Source organism: Desmodus rotundus, chromosome 12 (assembly GCF_022682495.2).
Source record: "Desmodus rotundus isolate HL8 chromosome 12, HLdesRot8A.1, whole genome shotgun sequence".
NCBI lineage: Eukaryota > Metazoa > Chordata > Mammalia > Chiroptera > Phyllostomidae > Desmodus > Desmodus rotundus.
Window position 1 is genome coordinate 79,275,365 of NC_071398.1, and position 18,467 is coordinate 79,293,831.

The 18,467-nt window shown below is 59.0% G+C and overlaps 2 protein-coding genes across 14 annotated transcripts; both read right to left on the reverse strand.

Annotated features, from left to right (window-relative positions):
* Positions 1 to 3,168: 3,168 nt before the first annotated feature.
* On the reverse strand, positions 3,169 to 7,291 carry EFNA4 (ephrin A4). 4 transcript variants are annotated; one of them, XM_024570936.4, is made up of 4 exons: positions 7,081 to 7,291; positions 4,782 to 5,077; positions 4,294 to 4,366; positions 3,169 to 3,734 (listed from the first exon to the last, which is right to left on the reverse strand). In XM_024570936.4, exons 1-4 carry the CDS (start codon positions 7,191 to 7,193, stop codon positions 3,623 to 3,625), a joined length of 594 nt encoding a protein of 197 aa, XP_024426704.1. In that variant the 5' UTR covers positions 7,194 to 7,291; the 3' UTR covers positions 3,169 to 3,622. The 4 variants fall into 4 exon arrangements, with proteins under 4 accessions (XP_024426704.1, XP_024426696.1, XP_024426687.1 ...); XM_024570928.4 differs by having other exon boundaries at positions 3,169 to 3,712; positions 4,298 to 4,366; positions 7,081 to 7,284; XM_024570919.4 differs by having other exon boundaries at positions 3,169 to 3,877; positions 4,298 to 4,366; positions 7,081 to 7,278.
* A 1,076-nt stretch (positions 7,292 to 8,367) lies between these two features.
* ADAM15 (ADAM metallopeptidase domain 15) lies at positions 8,368 to 18,365 on the reverse strand. 10 transcript variants are annotated; one of them, XM_053915452.2, is made up of 23 exons: positions 18,163 to 18,365; positions 16,915 to 17,018; positions 16,186 to 16,262; positions 15,785 to 15,863; positions 15,531 to 15,607; positions 15,247 to 15,439; positions 14,447 to 14,512; positions 14,297 to 14,359; positions 14,048 to 14,217; positions 13,826 to 13,910; positions 13,243 to 13,391; positions 12,988 to 13,162; positions 12,658 to 12,750; positions 12,233 to 12,537; positions 11,952 to 12,147; positions 11,615 to 11,692; positions 11,104 to 11,176; positions 10,747 to 10,885; positions 10,275 to 10,344; positions 9,633 to 9,707; positions 9,162 to 9,233; positions 8,786 to 8,904; positions 8,368 to 8,690 (listed from the first exon to the last, which is right to left on the reverse strand). In XM_053915452.2, exons 1-23 carry the CDS (start codon positions 18,239 to 18,241, stop codon positions 8,648 to 8,650), a joined length of 2,580 nt encoding a protein of 859 aa, XP_053771427.1. In that variant the 5' UTR covers positions 18,242 to 18,365; the 3' UTR covers positions 8,368 to 8,647. The 10 variants fall into 10 exon arrangements, 8 of the variants coding, with proteins under 8 accessions (XP_053771427.1, XP_053771426.1, XP_053771425.1 ...); XM_053915451.2 differs by having other exon boundaries at positions 9,633 to 9,704; positions 14,297 to 14,365; XM_053915450.2 differs by having other exon boundaries at positions 14,297 to 14,365.
* Between the last annotated feature and the right edge of the window lie 102 nt (positions 18,366 to 18,467).

Consider the following 18,467-nt stretch of genomic DNA (forward strand, 5'->3'; position numbering starts at 1 on the left):
GATCCTCAGCCCAGCCGGGGGCACCTCCCCCCACCATTAGCTTTGCCAACTTAGTCTCTAGGCAGTACAAACCAGTCCTCCCCATCTGTCGCCAAACATTCAGAGGGGGAGGCCGACTTCTTGTCCTTTCTCCTTTAGCTAGGCTCTGCCCCTTCCCACTTCTGGAGACGCTGGAGCCTGGGAAGAGGAGTGGGGTAAGGAACTGGATGACTGAGATTACTCTAAGGGACAGATTCGGGATATAGATAGCAACAGGGCTATAGAGCGACAGAGCTGGGGATGTGGAGATGTCTGCCCAATTTGACCTTAAATGAAGAGAATGCAAATGAGATGCAGACGGTATGCAGATGAACACGAGGATCTCAGAATTAACATTCCTGGTGGCAGTGGCTCTGCACCCAGGACCCCAACACTGTTGCCAGTACTGCCCTCCTAACCTTCCTGGGTTAAGTGGCACTAATCAGGACTTACTCAAAGTGAGAAAGATAACAGCTTAGGCCCCGGCCGGGTAGCTCAGTTGGTTAGAGTGTCCTCCCCATGAGCCAAGGTTGTGGGTTAGATTTCTGGTCAGAGCACATACAAGAAGCAACCAATGAATGCACAACTAAGTGGAACAACAAATAGACATTTCTCTCTCTTCCTTTCTCTGTCTCTCTACAATCAATTCAAAAAAAAAAGGTAAAGAAAGAAAGCTAAGAACTTGGTCGGGCTAAGGCAGGACTTGGGAAGCTGAGAGCCACCCAGCCTCCCTGCCCCCAACCCAGGCACCACCCAAGCGGCTACTGAAGCTCAAACTCTCCAGGTTATGCCTGGACTCACCGTCGGTTGCTATGGGGACCCCTCCCATGTCCAGACGTGAACCAATAGGCATTACCTCTGATGACCTCATGCCCCAGGCCCCCGAATTCTATTGGCTATTTGGAAGCTAGAGTGCCCTTCTCCAGCTGCATCACAGCTGGGGATCCCCCCTCCCCCCCCAAACGACCACAGCCCCAGGTGGCCCACAGAAAGAAGGGCGTGCTGGGAGCTCACAATTTGCTGAATGAATGAATAAGGAAAGGAAGGAAGGAATTTATAAAGGAGAAGAAAAAAGGGACGGGTACCAATAAGACCAAAACTTCAGGGTTTAGCCTCTCGGGAAGGAGGGAGATTTACAATCCTGGAAAGTGTGGAGCAGGATCCGGTAACAGAGACTCGGGTTCTCAGGCTCTCGAAACAGACAGAACGAGGCAAAGACGTGGGGAGTTTTTGCATCTGTTTGGGAGACAAGGGCATGCCCAGCAAATTGAGGGCCCCACCCTCGGCCGCCTAGCGCCGCTGAGTTTAGGGGAGATCGGTGACGCCCCAAAACTTGCAGACCTGCCCAAGCCTTCTGGAACTGCGCCCCGGAACACGCCTGGAGGGTTTCTCAGGGATAGGTAGGGCCCGGTACCGGAAGACCTCCCAGCGCCTTCAGCCCAGGAGCAGACTTGGCTCTTGCTTTCCATGGGGACATGCCCCGAGACTGAATCAGGGAAGAGGCTGAGAGGAAAGCGAGGGTAGGGAAGGCTGGCAGAGGCCTGCGGTCGACTGGCTTGAGTTTGCGACCGCCCCCCGCCCCCTACAAGTGCACACCTTGCCTAGGTGTTCGCCCAGGCACCCGCAGGGAGCTGAGCTGGCCGCGAGGGTATGTGTCTGCCTGCGTCAAGTGTGAGACTAAGAGGGAGGACGTTTGTAGGAGTGCGGGCAAAGCCCACTGGGCCCGGGTCTCTTTCGCGCGTGCGTTCTTATCTCTGCGGATCGGCGCGCCTGCCCGACTCCGGGGCGAGCTCGCCTGGCTTGGTCAGCCAAGAGGGTGTGCCTGGGACAGCTGCGGGCAGTGAGACCGCCCACAGTTCTCAATGCGGGGCAGGGGCTACTAACCAGTTGCCCCCAGCCTGTTCCGCCTATGGTTTCACGGGAGACGGATGGAGGTAATAGCACAGTCGGGTGCCATGGCGACATAGTAGACATACGTCCTGGGTGGCAGTAGAGATGGAACTCGAACCCAGGACCAGGAGACCAAGCCCATATCTCGTTCTTCAGCTCAGATTCCACACCCCCCGCACTCCAGCCCCTACCCTCCGCCCGCCAAAGACCGTTTGGGGTGAGGGCCTTGACACATGCATACCTACAGATACATTTTCTAAAAGTGGCCTCATATAGGGGAAGGGGTTGACTTGTGTCTGCTCCGCCCGCGCTGCTCGCCTCCATCCCAAGCCTCAGCCAGTGCAATGGAATTTACCGAGAGGGACCTGGCTTTGACCTAGGCGCACAAGGGGGTGGGGGAGGGCTTAGAAATCCCTAGCATTTCAGTCTGTCAGTCTCCAGCCGCCCGTCCCCCGCGCCACCACCCCCCCCCCCCCCCCCCCCCCCCGCCCAGCACCCGCCCCACCGCGTGTTCACACGCCGCCTCTCGCTGCCGCAGCCGCGGAGCTAATCAGCACAACATCCACCTATCGATCGCGGGCTCAGTGCCAGGCAGGCCGACGCTGTGCCCGTGGAGGCTGCGGGCCACCGGGGCGGTAGAGCACAGCTTCGGGGGAAGGGAAGCCCTTTCCTCCAGCTCCATCCAGGACATCATTCAGAAGGAAGGCCCGGTTGGGCTTGGGGGGACCATAGCCACTTCCTGCCACAGGTGGGAGAGACAGTGCGGGGCTGAGAGCAAAGGGGGCCCACCCTCCTCCCCCCACTCCCACCCTCCTTATAAAAGCGAAGAACAAAGAGGCCGCTGGGGAAGGAGGCTTTGATCTGACCCCACCTTCCCGGTTCTAGGCCAGGCACCGCCCAGACTGCCTTTGGGAGGGGGAGAGACGCCCAGCTCTCAGGGACCCAGGCACCCTGAAACCCAGGTGCTGTCTTTCCAGTAGGCTTGCCTGTGCTACCACAGTTTGGGCAGTGCCCCAGATGGGTGGGCTGTCAGGAGCATCCGCCCCCTCCTCAGCACAGGAAGCCAGCCAGAGAGGTGGGAGGAGGTGCCAAGCTCCACAGCTGCTGCTGGCACCCACCCCACACTACCCAGAGGGGTGCCCACTGAGGCCTGGCATGGATGGCCTGGGCACAGCTAGCATGGAGGTCAGGCCAAGTCAAGCTGAGAGCAGAGGCCGCAGGGAGTCCTGGTGTCAGGGAAGGAGCCAGAGGTTGAGGAGAGCAACAAAAAGATGGGTGGTTTATTGAAGGCTTGGTCCAGGCACTTATAAAAATACAAACTGATATGAGACTCCGCCTCATGGCAAGTCTCTGTCTTCACAGAAGACAAGTGGGTGACCCCCTGGGAGGAAAAGGTGCTGCCCCAGGGAAGGGCCCACAGGGCACTGGGCACAGATGGCAGGCCTGGGCTGCTTCCTTGACCTGGTCCTGCAATCCACCTGTCCCAGGTTTTTGGCCTTGGCCCCCAGCAGGCTCAAGGATTCAATCCCAACAAATTCCAGTCTTCCTGGGAGATGCGATAAGGCCATCAAAGCAGCTGTTGAAGACTCTGTGTTTATCTTGCCTTGGCTTTAGATGCCCAGGGCTGTCTGCAGCTCCCCTGTAGTTCCTCTTCAGCCTGGGATGAGGGGGCCAGCACCTGCAAGGGTCACCTCAGACCCTCTGACTTCCCCCATCACTCCTCCATCTTGTCTGTCTGGCTTGGCACTCCCAGCTCAGGTGGCAGGGGCTCCTCCTCCAGGGTGTCTTGGGAGGGCTCTGGTTCCTGGGGTGGCAGGAAGGGTCCACTTGGCTCAGAGAACTCGCAGGAGACGAAGAATTGGAAGCAGCAGCAGCAGCAAGAGACAGAGGGGGCTGGGAGTGCCCCCGCCTTGCCACCCTGAAGTGCCACTCTCTCCAGGGCTCCCAACAGGATGGGCTGACTCAGACTCTGTGAGGAGGAGGGGTAGCACCAATGTGTCCTCCATTCCAGCAGCCTCCTTTCGCTCTGCCCATTAGCTGTTCTAGCCTGTTCTCCAGGGTCTCTCAAATCAGCCACTCCCTTCCTGTAATCTACCACCTCGTCCTCTCTAAGCCCCAACTTCGAAGTTTCCCCCAAATTGCCAATACACACCACCAGTTCAGCAAAAGCTTTCAAGGGCCTTGACCCTGCAGAGGCTGTTCTGTTGGCCCAGCATGACAGGCGTCAGTGTGAAGCTCCCACAGGCTCAATGGGGAGAAAAGAGGCCATAGCTTATGACCCTGCCTGGGCCCCTCTGAGTCTGATGCCCCCAGGTTCTCCCATGCCTTCCCTCAATCCCAAGAAGGACCCCTAGCCAGAGGGTTGCTCCCTGTGCCCCAGCCCACTTACTGCTCTCCTTGCAGCAGACAGACACCTGGAGCCTCAAGCACTGGCCAGGGCTCCCCGGAGTTGGCACCGCTGTGTGGTGGGAGGAAAAAGTCAGCACAGGCTACTTTGCAGATTCTGTTTCAGACCCTCCCAGCTTCTCTTCTCTCCAGTTCCTTGGAAAGCTTTTCTTTCTTTCTGGGCCCCCTCCATGTGCCAGGACCCATCCATGGCCCCTCCTCGCCCCCCTCACCGCCCTTCCCAGGTCCTCTTCCTCCTCCTCTGCGTAAACTCGCTCTAGATGCTCCCTTCTTCAGTCCTGGACTCAGGGCCCCTACAATCCCTCTCTCTGACCACAGCCCTCCCCCCTCCCAGCTCTGGCCTTCTTTCCCAGGCCCATCCTTCCCCCTCACCTCAGGCTCTCTACCTGGACTGGTGGCAAAGCCAGCCACCCCATTCCTGTCCTCACCTCCCCCAAGAGGTGACCAGTGTGCCCTTCCTCACTCACAGATGTAGTAGTAGGTCTCTCCAGGCAAAAACTCGAAGCCAAGGGAGAAGGGTGTGAAGCGCTGAATCTTCTCTGAGAATTTAACAGGGCCAAAGGGAGCAAAGGGGAGGGAGCACTCCCAGCGCTTGAAGGCACCCGCCCCCTGTGCCTGGCAGGCCTCATAGCCCGACCAGTCCACCATGTATAAAGCGAAGGTCTCAGGGCCCTCGGGAGGCCCTGGACCCTCATAGTGTGGGCAGAAGATGTCCAGGTAGTCGTTGAGGCCCAGCTCCACCACGGCGTCTCCTCGAAGCAGCCTGCAGGCACAAGGTAGGGGTGTGCTGAGGGGGTCGTGGCAGGGCACACGTGGGGCACACAGGTCAGAGATACCCCTTCCCAAGGGCCTCTGCCCACCTCTCCCCTGCCCTCTGGAGAGGGAACATCTCAGCAAGGCCTGAGGTCTTCAGACTGACAACTCTTGAGAGACGGAGTGCAAGAAGCAGATGAGGCGACAGACTTACAGGTTCAGAGAGGTTAAGGAATCGCCCACAGCCACATGGCTCAAATGTGAGAAGGCCTCTCTCCATGCCCTGCCTTTGCGTTGGAGCTGCCACCTAGCCCTCTGGCCCTAGTGCCCAACCAGAGCCTGGCACAGCACCTGTGCCAGGTAAATGTTAGGTGAATGGCTGCTGTGAAGAAGCTGGGGTGGAGGCGAGGGACAGAGATCTGGGCCCACAGCGCAGTTACAGAGGCAGAGATGGAGACCGGGGACAGTAACCTCCTTAAAAAAGGCACAGAGAGGGAGACTACACTTCAGACCTCAACCCAATGCTGAAAAGAATGTCAGTGAGGGAGTGGATGGTGGGTGCTCCCCCCCTTTTTTTGCCAGGACAAAGTCCCAGAAGTGGAAGTGAGCCCCCTCTACATACCACCCAATCTTCAGCCTCCTCAGGATGCCCCTATGTCTTGGGATCTGCCTCAGGGAGCCAGTTCGGGTGGGAAGGACTGGGGCAGACTGCCCCCCACGGCATCAAATACAGCAGGAACCACACTCACCCCTCCCCACACACCCACACCCACAGCCACAGCCACAGCCACACACACAAACATACACACACACACAACCCAGCTTGACCTAGGAAAGGCCTCTAACTATCCCTCAATGGGTGGTCCAAGGGGCACCAGTATCAGGAGTTCTGGGTAGCAATACACATTCCTGGGCTCAGTTCAGACCTACTAGAACACAAGAAACCTTTGTATATTTTCTTCCACCGCATCCTTAGTGCCTGGAAAAGTGTCCTGCACAAGGACGGAGCTCAATAAATATGTGTGGATCGAATGAATGAGCCGGAAACCTCGGAGTTGGGGGCTAGAAACCTGAATTTTTAACAAGTCCTCCAAGTGATTCAGAGGCACTGGTCTGGAACAGAGAGAGAGGAATTCTGAGTTAGAAGACAACAATGGCTCTTATCACACGGTACTGGTGTCGTAATGACCTGCCCAGCCGCCTGGCCTGGCCTGCCCTCCCCGGGGGGGGGGGGGGGCGTCTTTGGGCTCCCAGAGGGCACAGTCTACGTTTTAGCATCTCTCATCTCCAGCACCCTAGCACAGGTCCCAGTGGACGCACAGCATGCTCTTAGTGAGCGAATAAATGCAGACTCAGATTGTCTCAAGTAGAAAATCAGAAAGGAAAACAGATGGAGACAGTAGAGAGGCAGGGGGAACTGGGGAGAGGGGTGGAAGCAGTTAGGGAAGTCAAGACTTGGCCAAAGGTGATTGAGCTAGAAGGGCAGGGCCCAGACTAGAGCCAAATAGAAGGAGATAATGACGGAGATGGAAACAGAGATGCCAGATGAGAGATCAGGAGACTGTGAGTTGAGAGGGGAGGCTGGCAAGCGGGAGAGTAACCCATGCTCCTTCACAAGAGGAAAGTCCCCTTGCTCGCTCTCAAGTCCACCCGCCTCCCTCAAGCTGGAGGGAGGCTGAGGGTCACCAGGGGAGAAGAGAGGGGGGCGGGGCTCAGAGTGCGCAGGCCAAGGCCCCTCAGCTCCCGGCTCTAAGACGCTACCTACCATACTTGGGGCTGAGGTCCTCTGAGCGTCCCCCGACACGTGCGGGTTGGGGGGAGACCCGGGGCACGCCTCGCCCCTCCCCCCTCCCCGCCGACTCAAACAAAGGAGCCCTGGAGTGCAGCGGGCCGGGTGCCGGCAGCACCCAGCACAGAGCGAGAGTCACAGAGAGAGAGAGAGTTGGAGGGACGCGCGCCAAGCCCGGGAGTGCACAGGCCCCGCTGGCTGCTGGCCGGGTTCGGCCCGGCTACCTGGGGTTACTGGAGTTCCAGTAGAAGTCGTGACGGAGGCCAGAGCCCCCTTGCAGAGGGGAGCCGAGGAGCGCGACCCAGAGGACAGTCCGCAGCAGGGGCAGCAGCCGCATCGCCCCCGCGGTTCAGTCTGGTCTGGTTCGGCCCGGCCCACTTCGCCGTGGCCGCGAGAAAGGTACAAAGTAGAGAAGAGGGGGTGCGGGGGAAGGGGGTGGGGTGTGGAAACTCATCGACCACGCCCCTGGATAACTTTTCACCAATAGGAGCGCGTCTCCGCCTTTCCACTCCAGCGCCAGCTCTTGTTAACCCCCTGAGAGCGGTTACCAGCGCCAGGTTAGCCAGGCTCCTACAGAGACTGGACAGGGTTGCGAGGGGCCGGGAGGGACGTCTTCCACTATCCATGACGGTTTTTAAAGAGGTTGTTTCTTTAGGGTCTGCATTAGTACACGGTAGAAGGCGTTATTAGTAGTGTGGAAGATTCAAATAGGAGCACAGGCCCTTTACCCAGAAAGAGTAAAGTGAGGCCTGGGCACGGACCCACGAAGCCTGTCCAGCCACCTTAGCGCATCAAAAATCCCTGTTTTTGTTTTTGGTTTTGGTTTTTTTGCACCTCTAGAGACAGCGCTGGAGGAAGGGACAGACCGCCTCCTGGGGCAATCCTCCTCCCCTTCCCCCACTGAGCCTGCAGTGGTGAGCTCGAAGCCCACCTTGGGGTTTGGCTCCTGTCCCTTTCCGCCCCACACCTCCATTCTGGGCTGGGGGCCCGCGCAGCGCCAGCCCTGAAGACGAAGTAATGAGGTGGTTGCGGCTTGTACAAAGCACCTTTGTTCCCGAGCCCTCAGGTGGGGGCGGGGGAGGAGGCAGGTGCCTGGTCTTGGGATCGTGGGAGCTGCCGCCGGGCTCCGCCCCGGCTCTGGGGCTCTGAGAATACCAGCCAGATCCACTTTTCCCAGCCACCAGTCATAGGGTGGGGACCGCGGTTAAAACAACTTGGCCGGTTGGCCAACTGGTCACCTAAGCGTTGGGGCGAGGGCTGGGTGATGGGATGGCAAAGGGCATATAACTCTCTTTGGTACTGGATTGCACAGAGAGCAACTCCAGGCTGGGCAGAAACAAACCACGAGCGTCCGAGCATCCGAGGATCCTGGGGCAGAAGCTGCTCTTGCCTGGGACTCTTCGTTCTCCCTATTCTGTGTTCGTCTGAGGGGGCAGCGTCCCCTGCCGGCCAGACGAGCTCCTGCAGGGAAGGCAACCCAACCTTCCCTGAGCCGACAAACCGAGGCACGCTCCGGAGATCTTTCGTTTATTACAACTGAGCAGATAGACAGGCTGTGCACACCTCCCTCAGCTAGGTCCAGTGCCCAGCGCTCCCTAACCCCCAGCTGCAACTGCGTGGGCAGGTCCCCAGGGTGATGCTCCACAGTTCGTGGAGGTGCCTTCAGACACCCGCTCCTTCGAGTCCAGGTGCTGGCTCCTTCCATCGTTGCTGGGTGTGTGTGTGGGTGTACTCCAGGAAACCTGTCCACGCCTCTTTAAGTCCTGGAGGCAGGCAGAACTTCAGGAGAGTTCAGAGGTAGAGGGAGGTCACTCCTGGTGGCGGTGGTGCAGGCCTGGGGTGCCGGAAGCAGAGAATAAAAGGTGAGAAGTCCCCTTTTCCCAGACTGCTCCTCTTGCCCACCCATTCTCAGCGCCTCTCCTTGCCCACCTGGAGGGTACCACTAGGGGCAGGTTTCCAGCTCCTGGATCAGGCAGGTCACTTGAAGGGCACCGGCCCTGGGGGTCAGCAGGCAGTGGCTTCCTCGGGGGTGGGGGCTTGGCAGGCCCCTGAGATGGAGAGAGAAGGTAGGAGGCCAGCTTGGGAGAGAGTGCCATGTTGGCCGCCCCAGATGCACTGGTGCTGGGGACACCAGCTTGTGCGGGGCAGCCCCAGAGGTTACCTTTTTTCCCAACAAACCTGTCACCATTAGAGATGCCACCAGGGTATGTGCCCTCAAGCACAGAGGGGGCATCTCGTCATGGCCACCACCACAACAGCCCTGGGTGGTGGAAGAGGCTGTGACCTTCTCTTCCCCCACTGTTACCTTCGGGTGCCTCACCACCGGGTCAGCGGGCAGAGGGCGTGTGGGGGGATTGGGTCGGCCAGCCAGCTCAGCCTGAACAGAGAGAAGGGCAGTGGCTGTGAGAGCACAGAGAGGGGCAGTGGGCATGCAGAGGTTCTCCCAAGGGGTTCAGGTCGACATGCAAAATCAGCCAGAGCACCGGAGAATGGGGACATGCGCACAGGGCCTGGGTGCATGCCAGCAGATGTCTGGGGGGAGGAAGGAATAGGTCACTGTGGTGTCCCTGGCCCACTGCAGTCCCGCCACTGACCACCAGATGGTGGTAGAAACCAAGGCAGGAGGCTCACCCTTTGCTGCTTCTGGGGCTCATAGTGTCTGAAGGCTGAGGGCACCCGGGTCCCCTAATGAAGAGCATCACTGGCAGGGAACAGGGATGAGAACTGCAGTTGGGTACCAAGCCTCCCACCTTCCCTGGGCCAGGCCCAGATTTACCTGGAGTCTCCTGGACACAGGGTCAGGAGGCAGTGGCCTGGAAGGGGGAGCCAGGAAGCCAAGTGCACTAGCCTGCTGAGAGAGCAGGAGGAGCAAACAGGCACAGAGTGGGGGAGGGAGTAGAGAGACAGATGCGGGCAGAGAGGGGCTAGTGCCCAGGGAGGGGCAGCCAGGACCCCAGGGGCTGTGGGGGTGTGCATGCCGTTATTCAATTGCATGCAGAGGGAGTGAGAAGGGGTGGAGTGGGCATGGAGACCACCTCCACACACATACCCCTATCATCAGACCCAGAGGGCTCAGGGCAGGAGCACTCACCAGCCCTCTACACACGGCGAAGTGGGCTTCATCAGGCCCCTGCACGCTGGTGGCCATTCTGGGCCCCACCCTCCCTAGTGATCCATCCAGGGACCACTGCTGGGAGCAGGGGTAGACCACCTCCCAAAGCCACCAGCTTGGCCAGCTCAAAGAGCTCGGCTGCCCCTCCTCTAGGTGACTGCCCCTCCCTATTCCAGGCTGGACTTTTGACTCTTGGGTAATGTGAGTCTTTCTCTCAGTCTAGAGCCTTCAATACCCCCGCCCCGGGGCCCAAGCTGGATGTCTGGCCAAAGTGGGCCCCTCTCTTCTCTGGCATCCAGGACTTACCTTGGCACCTGGCATCAGCAGGGCCCTCTGTGGGGGTCCTGGGCATTCCGGGGGACCAGACTGGGCTGCCCTGAGCATGGAGAGAGACAAGAGGGAGAGGGCCCACCCTCAGACCGTGTTCTCCACCTACATGTCACCCTCGAGTGGACTAACCCTTTGCTGCTCCTTGCAGAGCAGCATGTGTGGAGTTTAGGTCCAATCGGGTGTGGAGGGGAAGCTGGTCAGCCCAAGGGCCCCAGTTCCCCAGCACGTGGGCTTCTGAGGGGAAGTGACCTTAGCATCTGAGCTTACCCACTTAGAGCTACAGGTCTATGTGTAAGGTGAAGAGTTCCAAGGCATGTGGAGGGAAAGGAGGTATGTGTGGTGTGGCCCAAGAAGCTTGGGATCAGAACCAGGTGGCAGGGGCTGCAGAGGGGATGGGAGTAGGGCTCAAGAGAGGTGTGGAGGAAGCTGGTAGCAAGGAGGCTGGTACCTGTATTGGCAGCTGGGTCCCTTGAGCTGGCAGAGTCGCTGGCGTAGGCGGGCACGGTGCCAGTAGCTGGCACCAAGCAGCACCAGGATTAGCAACAACAGGAGGCTGAGGGGCAGCCCTGTGGTCAGGGAGCTGGAGGCTGCCGGGTGAAGGCAGGTTTGAAGGTGGGCAGGGCTGAGAACTCCACACCCAGGAAGGCACAGGGGGCAGGGAGTGAGATCAAGCGCGCAGAGGAAGTGAGGGAGGCCAGGGGTCACACAGAGTCAGGGAACCATCAGTGGAGGGGTCGGGAAAAGAGGGGGTGAAAAGATAAGCCACTTTGCCCTCCCAGCTGCCCCTGCCCCCAGGCGGTGCTACCTCTGACCCGGGCGCTGCAGTCAGGGGGTGCCCAGCCCTCCTCACAGTGGCACTGCCTATTGCTGTCACAGACCTAGGAGGTACGGGTTGAGCAATGAGGGGCTCTGACTCTGAGGCCGTGTTTCCCTGTCCTCTGCTTTTCAAGATCTCAGACACCCACGAGCGGCAGGTGTGTGGGACAAGGGGCACGGAGAGCCAGCGCTCTCCCATGGGAGTCATCACCCATGCCAGAGGAAATCAGATTGAGCCACCACTGCGAGTGCCTCCCATATGCTGGACACTGGGCCAGAAGCTTTCGTACTCATCTCACGTACCTCAGGAGGGGGGACTGTTGTTATGGCCATGGGACAGATGAGGACACTGAGCTCAGACAGGTTAATAACCTGCCCCAGGTCATGCAAGGCAGTGGTAGAGCAAGGGTTAGAACTAGGGGTGTCTGTTTCCAAAGGCCATTATCCTTTTCCTCCCTAGAGGCTCCCTGCTCCCCTTCCACCTCTCCACACCACCTCACCCCATGCCCATGGCATTTGCTTCGACACTCCTGTGCTCCCAGGAGATCCACAGACTGGCATCGACGGTCAATGCACACCTGCCCGATGGGAGGAAGAGCAAAGATCACGTTCTTGCATAGCTTATTAGCACTGGAGGCCGACGTGGCTGAAGCCACAGCCTGCTTTGACAGATGGGGAAACCAAGGCACATAGGACAGCAGGACCTCACTCGATCACAAGAATCTGAATTCCCCTCAGAGTCTGTGCCTTTGACACTGGTGGACTGTGAGACCAGGATATTGTTTGCTATGTCCGGATACCCCTCCCAACCTGGTCTTGCTCACCCGGGTTGCTCACCAGTCCAGGGCCACAGGCTGTGCCAGGTAGAGTCAGGAGGGGCTGGGCCACATCGTTGCCCAGGTCCAGATGTACCCAGCTGCAATTCAGCCAGGTCCCATTGGCTTCTAGTGTCTCCCAGTACAAATCCCGGGCTGAGCCCAGCAGAGGCTGGGCCATGCCCCCCTGACACTGGAGCTGCCCGCAAATGGCATCTCTAGGGAGAGGGAGGAGGCACAGGGTCAGTGGGATCGGGGCCAAGGCTCCCACAAATCCAGGGAAGGAACCATTTCCTAACTCACCTAGGGTCACAGGACACGTAGCTGCCAGTAGAGCTGCGCCCGCAGTTCCCAAAGGCATCCCCCCGAGTGTTGGCAGTGAGGAGGCAGAGCGGTGTGGCAGGCTGGGCCCCAGGTCCCCAGAGAGCCTGGCACTGTTGGGCATAGGAGGCACAACGCCCTCGCACGCACACAGCCTCTCCACCAGCACACGGCTCGCCATCCCCCAGCCTGATGTCAGGAGGGCACTCGGGGCTGTCTCCTGAGCAGAACTCGGGCAAGTCGCAGTCACCGCTCGCTGGACGGCACTGCCAGCCCGCCGGGCGCAGCTGCAGAGAGTGAGTAAACTTCAGTGTGGGCGCTGAGCAAATCCAGCCAGGCCCTGAGAGTCAGAACGACCCTGGCCCCTGGCAGGTGAGTTCTAGGAGTCCAGTCCAGCCTGTGCCCACCTGGCAATTGTGACAGCAGGGTCCATCTGAGGCACACTGCGCTCCTGGCCTCAGCCGGCAGGTGAAGAAATCACAGCAGGGACTGGTGCAGTCCTGTGGGCCAGGGCGCAGAGGGGCCGAGCATCAGAGCAGGCGGCCTCTACCGCCCAGAGCCTGAACCCAAAAGGATGGACAGAGCAAGTGAAAGCTAGAGCCCCAAATCCACGTGCTGTCCCTGCAGATGGGGAGGTGAGAGAGGGATGAAAGGGCCCTCCAGAAATGGAGAGGGGCTCAGGAGTCTTGGAGAGGGCACAGAAGTAAGTCGGGCAAGGCTTTGGGAGAGGGGCTCACATCTGGGAAGCCACAGTTGTACTGCTTGCTCAGCCCTGAAATCTTATTTCCACAGACGGTAGCCATGGAGGGCAGGTGGGGCAGCTGTTCAAAGAGGCAGCTGCCCATCCCATCTAAGAGGGCCTTCTCCAGGGCCTGTCGGCTGCAGTTGCTGAAGTTCAGGCCTGGCAGGAAGCTGGGGAGGGCAGCAAGGAAGGTTGGAAGACCACTCTCTGCCCCCTGCCCATCCACCCTCTACATCCTGCAGTCACTCACTCTGTGGAGGCCTCCATGATACAGCTCTTGGATGGGGCTGGGCCTGGACAGGGGCAGCTGTTCCCAGGTGAGTCGTGGTCCAAGCCCAAGCTGTGGCCCAACTCGTGGGCTATTGAAGAGGCTACTCCGAGGATGCTTACGGAGTGGTCCTGTGGGAAAGGGTATCCCAGGTCCAGCACCAGCCTAACTGCTTCTGTTCTCTCTTCATCTGGCCTCTTGGGCATTCAGTAGGCACCACCTCCCTCCTTAGTAGGAGGAGAGCCCAGGACAGGGTGGCAGAAAACCTGGGTTCTAGTTCAGCTGTGTCCCCACCCCCCCACTGTGTGACCCAGGGAGATCACCTCTGTTCTTTGGGCCTCAGATGCTGCCCCACAGAACGGGAAGACCTCCCAGGTGAAGACTGTACACCGAGGAGCGGGCCATCAGGGCACCCTGACGGCAGAAGCCACAGGATGCCCCCCTGCCCTCTATGCCCACAACTTGGGGTTCGGTAGGTAACTTGTAGGGGGTTTCAGTCCATACACGGTGCCACAGCTGGGAGGATCTTCACTGGGAATGGGGAAGAGACCTGGAAATAGCTCACCATGTTTACCCCTCCTGAGAAGTCAGGAGAACAGATGGAGTTCTGAATGGCCATGCCCACCACGGGCCCAGAGAATGAAGTGGCTCTGTGGGATTGAGAGGTCAAAGGTCAAGGCCAAAAGCCAGAGGGCCAGAACTTCAGGGCCTCAGGCAGGGAACTGGGCTGTGAAATTGGCCAGGCCAGGGCAGAGCTGGCCCCACTGACTGAGCCTGGGGGTCTTACGTCACCAGCTGGGCACTATCATGGGGCAAACGAGGCAGTAAGCTGGCCCGGCGCCAGCGGAGGAAGTTGTGTAGCGTGAGACCTGGGTCTTGGCTTATCTCTATCAGGTCGTGTCGGGTCCAAGCCTCCAGGCCCACCAATACCACTCGTACATTCAGGGGTTGGAAGAACTGAAAAAGAACTAGGGCTCAGGAGAGGGGTTCCCCACAGTTAGGGGGCCGTCAGGATGCCACCCTGCCTGACACTGACTGTGTCCAGGAGTAAGGCCACTTCCAGTGTGCGGTTTAGCAGCTCCTGGTGGTCTGGGTACCTCTGGACCTGTGGGTTAAGAGAGGAGACCATGGAAGGTGGCAGGGCACTCAGGGGCAGGGCAGGGCATGCAGGGGCCAGCAAGCTCACCTCCGAATGATCAGCCACAATCACTAGCTCAATAATCTTGGTTTCTGTCACCACATCCCGCCTCCACTGTGGACAAGAAAAAGGAGCATCAGGCACACGGGCTGCTCACACTGACAGCAGCCGTGTAGGGCTGACCAAGCTGTGTCCACTCTCGCCTGGTGTAGTCAAACAGAGGAGAGTGAAAAGCCCCTTTTACAGATGGACCACCGAGCCTGAGAGGCCAGGGACTTGCCCAAGGTGGACCAAGAAGCAGGCTAGGAAGTGGGGAGTAGAGCCCCACTTTTCTGGCTCCAAATTCAGAGCTTTTTCCAAATTAAAAAAATAATAATAACCAAGACCATCAAATACTTACCATGTGCCAGGCCCAGTTCAACTACTTTACATATATATTGAGTTATTTAATCTTCGTAACAACCCTATAAGGTAAGTGGTTTTATTATTCCCTATTTTACAAATTAGGAAACTCAGTTTTTATTGCTTGAGGATTGGTAACTATGTATTTTCTAGATCCAAGTGAGCTCTCTGCCTATGGGATCATAAGACTTGAGGAATTTGAGTCTAGTACATACATCTAAATCCTGGATATACCAGGTATTAGTTGAATGGCCTTGGGCAAATCACTTAACCTGTCTCACTAGAACAGAGCTCCCAACAGCACCCACCTCCCCAGCTGGGGCTGCGGGTAGAGCGGAGGAGATAACGTCCGAAGTACCCGGCGCACAGAGACCTCTTCACTAGCGGGAGCTACTGGTGCTATCCCCGAGGGCCCTGGGGCCAGCTCTCCTGCCATTCTTCCTTACCCTATGAGTGTGAGGCTGTCCCGGGGGGTGCCCTGCTGAAGCCCGAGTGGGCATGGGTTCACGCCAGCTCAGGGCGCAAGTGTGTCCTGGCAGGAGGAGGTCTTGGATCCGGGAGATAATGGGAGGACCCTGAAGGTCCCCAGGCCTCAGCTCCAGGGTATAGCCTTTCTCTGGGGACAGGATCACCAAGCCCCTAGGGAAAGATGAAGGAAGTCAGACAACTCTTCAGCTCCATTTTCATAACCTGCCACTCTCTCTACCTTCGTGGACTCCACTCCCTGTACCTGAGCCCGGAGCAGATGCAGATGGAGACCCAGGAGTTTGCATGGCCCTGCACTCTTCCCTGGTAGCAGCAGCTCTCCTGCAGCACAGAAAGATAGTGCCAGCTTGCAGAGCAGGCCAGGGTTTCAGCCTAGGAGACTCGTCTGTTGGTTAAGATATGCGGCATCCTTCCACGTATCCCAAGGACGGCACTCTTCAGTCACCCCCTCCCTCCTTCCCTCAGGCCAGAAACAGGGCGCAAGAGAGCCTGACTCACCAGACTGTGTCCCTCACCAACTACTCGGGTGCCATCAGGTTGGTACCACACCAGAGTTGGCTGGCCTGGGACTAGCTCCCTGTGGAGTGAAGACAGAGGAGGGCAGTATCAGCTGTCTCCCAGAGTGGTGCAGTCCAGCCCAAGGCCTGAAGGTGACAGAGGGGTAGCTGGGTGCCAGGCAATACCCCAACTTTCCCGCTTCCCACTGAGTCAGCAGAGTGCAGTGGTTGGGCCACAGACTCTGCCAGGCTGTCTGGGTTCCAAAGGGGCTTTCACCACACACTAGCTGTGTGACCTTGGGCAAGTCATTTAACCTCTCTTGCCTTGCCTTCTTTACACATAGTAAATGCTATGGAGGCTGTTAGCCACGTTATCATCATTATTATCATCACTACCGTTACCTATTCTGTAGCAGCTCCAGGACGTGACTCTCACCGTCCAATTCCAACTTGATCTGCAAAGTCTCTGGCAGACTGGTCTGTGGGCACCAGAGAGCAGGTCACCTCCCTGGCCCTGCCCGAAATTCCTATTCTTCCTGACCAGAAGATGTTAGGCCTTTAGGAGCGCACCAATGATTAGATCATTGGTGGGGAGGGGGTGTCCCAAGGGAAGGGGCCAGGAAGGCCTGTGTGGCCTGGGGCATTGTTCTGGGGGGGTGTGCAGGGAGGTCAAGGAAGGTATCTTGAGCCGCCCCCTTCTCGGCTTCCTGCCCAGAGAGGAAGCATCATGGAGGACCCAGTGCAGGCCCCAGCCCTTCCTCTGACTCAGCTTTAGAATTGGGGGTAAGGGGGAGGGCATTTGATGAGGTCCTGACTCTCTGTCTAAGTCCTCCCCCCCCCCCCCCCGAGAAAACCAACAAATGAGACCAAGGAAGCAAGTCTGGCCTCAGAACTTCCCAGTGGCCCGAACGGGATGGGTGGGGCTGAGGCAGACAGATGAGCACAGAGGGGAGAGGGAGATAAGTGAAGCCAGGTGCTGGAGTGAAGAGGCAGCCAGACCTGAGGTGGTGGTGCCACAGTGAGGGTCACTCACCTGCTCTTCAGCCAACCTTTGTCTTGAGACACCTGATTGGATGGGGTGGCAGAGTGGTGGGGGTGTACTTCTTTATTTCAGGGAAGAGGGAGGCTCACCTGAAGCACCTCCGCTAGGCTGAGTGTGAGATCGTCCTGAAGGATCTGGGGCTGCAAAGGCCCACCTAGGGCTCTCTCTGGAATTGCCTGCTCCTTGGTGCCACCTGCAAGGTCCCCAGAACACTCCAAGAGAGTGTGGAGGGACCCAGCCTCTCTGACCCTCCTGGTTCCCAGCATATCAAGGCCCTTCTCTGCCTGAAGGACTCCCGCATTGCGCGCTGGGACTTAAAGGAGAATACCTGGGGCTTCTCCCTAATAGTATGCTTTCCTCCCACCAACCCATTCCAAAAGCCCAGAGAGAGTTCAGCAAGCCCAGCCTGTGGCCCCTCCCTACAGCCCTCAGGCCAATCCCAGGTTCTCACAGGGACCCTCCTCCCTGCCCACTCCCACCCGATTTCCCCCCTCCCAGAAAAGCCCCGTGGAGGACTAGGGGAAGCCTCTTGGCTGGGTGCCCACTCACCCTCCCCTTCCCTCACAACGGAGATGCTAGGAACGCCCACTTCTGGGTGGGGAGTGCAAACACCCCCTCCCTAAACACCACTCGTGCCCAGTCCGGCACACCCATTCCCCACAGCCTCCGCTTCCTCCCTGTGTCCCTTCCCCCTAGCCCCCCTCCCCCCCCCCCCCCCCCCCCCGCCTCTCAATGGCCCTCTCTCTCCGGACACTCCACCCTCGCCTGCCCTCTCGGCCCCCGGGCCCAAGACAGCAGCTGGAAGTGAAAGTTTTAAGGAGGAGTTGGTGTCCCAGCCTCTTTCCTGGCCAATTCTCCCCTCTCTTGGCTCCTCCCGGGCCTCCTCCAGCTCAGTCAGGTTTCTGGTGGCATCAGCACTACAGTGACGGGTGCCTGGCCGCTCAGGCCTAGGAGGAAGTGCCGGGGAGAATCCTCTTCGCCAAACCCTACGAGCGTGTACACTCGGCACCCCGGCACCGGGTGAGACGGTCAGCTAGGCCCCAAAGGAGCGAGATGCCAGTCCTGGGGAGCAGCGACCCTCTCCTACAAGCCTGAGGGACCCGCCTGGTACCACAGCCTGGAAGTGTCCGCGGGGACCGTGCCGAGGATGACTCTCCTTTCCTCTTCACTCCATCGTCCAGTCACCGGGCCCTCGGCCCAGGACAGAAGACCAGGGCCGGCCGCGCTCTGGCTGCGGTCTCTCAGGGTCTCCTTCCGACCCTAGTACCCCAATGCCTCCCGACTTCCCTGCGCCTCTTTCCAGTGCTCCCCCCGCACACACCCCGGGCGGCACTCACCTGTATCTGGAAGCGGCCGGAAGGGCAGAGGGCTGCCCGCGCCCAGGAGCCCCAAGGCCCAAAGCAGAGCTAGCCGCATGACAGCGGCGCCCCGGGGCAGCGGAGGGTAGCAGGTGCTGGGCTGCGCGCGGAGCAGCGGAGGCGTCCAGGTCTGCCTCTCGCACTCCGTGGAGCCGCTTGGCTGCCAGGCCCCGCCCCGTCCCCCTTCTATGGGTCCCAAGCTAGGCCCGGCTCCGCCGCGGCTCCTCCCTGGGAGAGGCCCCGCCCCCGTCGCGCTCCGGGTGCTAAAGAAGGCGGGACCTAGC

What these genes read in the sequence shown, in the direction of transcription:
- ADAM15 (XM_053915450.2), bottom strand. Translation starts at nt 18,241, where the DNA reads ATGCGGCTAGCTCTGCTTTGGGCCTTGGGGCTCCTGGGCGCGGGCAGC. An exon ending in CTGGAGCTGCTACAGAATAG is followed by an intron (nt 15,864 to 16,185) that starts GTAACGGTAGTG and finishes TTCACTCCACAG; the next exon opens with GGAGCTAGTCCCAGGCCAGC. An exon ending in TGCATCTGCTCCGGGCTCAG is followed by an intron (nt 15,440 to 15,530) that starts GTACAGGGAGTG and finishes ATCTTTCCCTAG; the next exon opens with GGGCTTGGTGATCCTGTCCC.
- EFNA4 (XM_045204365.2), bottom strand. Translation starts at nt 5,347, where the DNA reads ATGGAGAGAGGCCTTCTCACATTTGAGCCATGTGGCTGTGGGCGATTC. An exon ending in AGAGACCTACTACTACATCT is followed by an intron (nt 4,367 to 4,781) that starts GTGAGTGAGGAA and finishes CCCACCACACAG; the next exon opens with CGGTGCCAACTCCGGGGAGC. An exon ending in TGTCTGCTGCAAGGAGAGCA is followed by an intron (nt 3,878 to 4,297) that starts GTAAGTGGGCTG and finishes TCCTCCTCACAG; the next exon opens with AGTCTGAGTCAGCCCATCCT.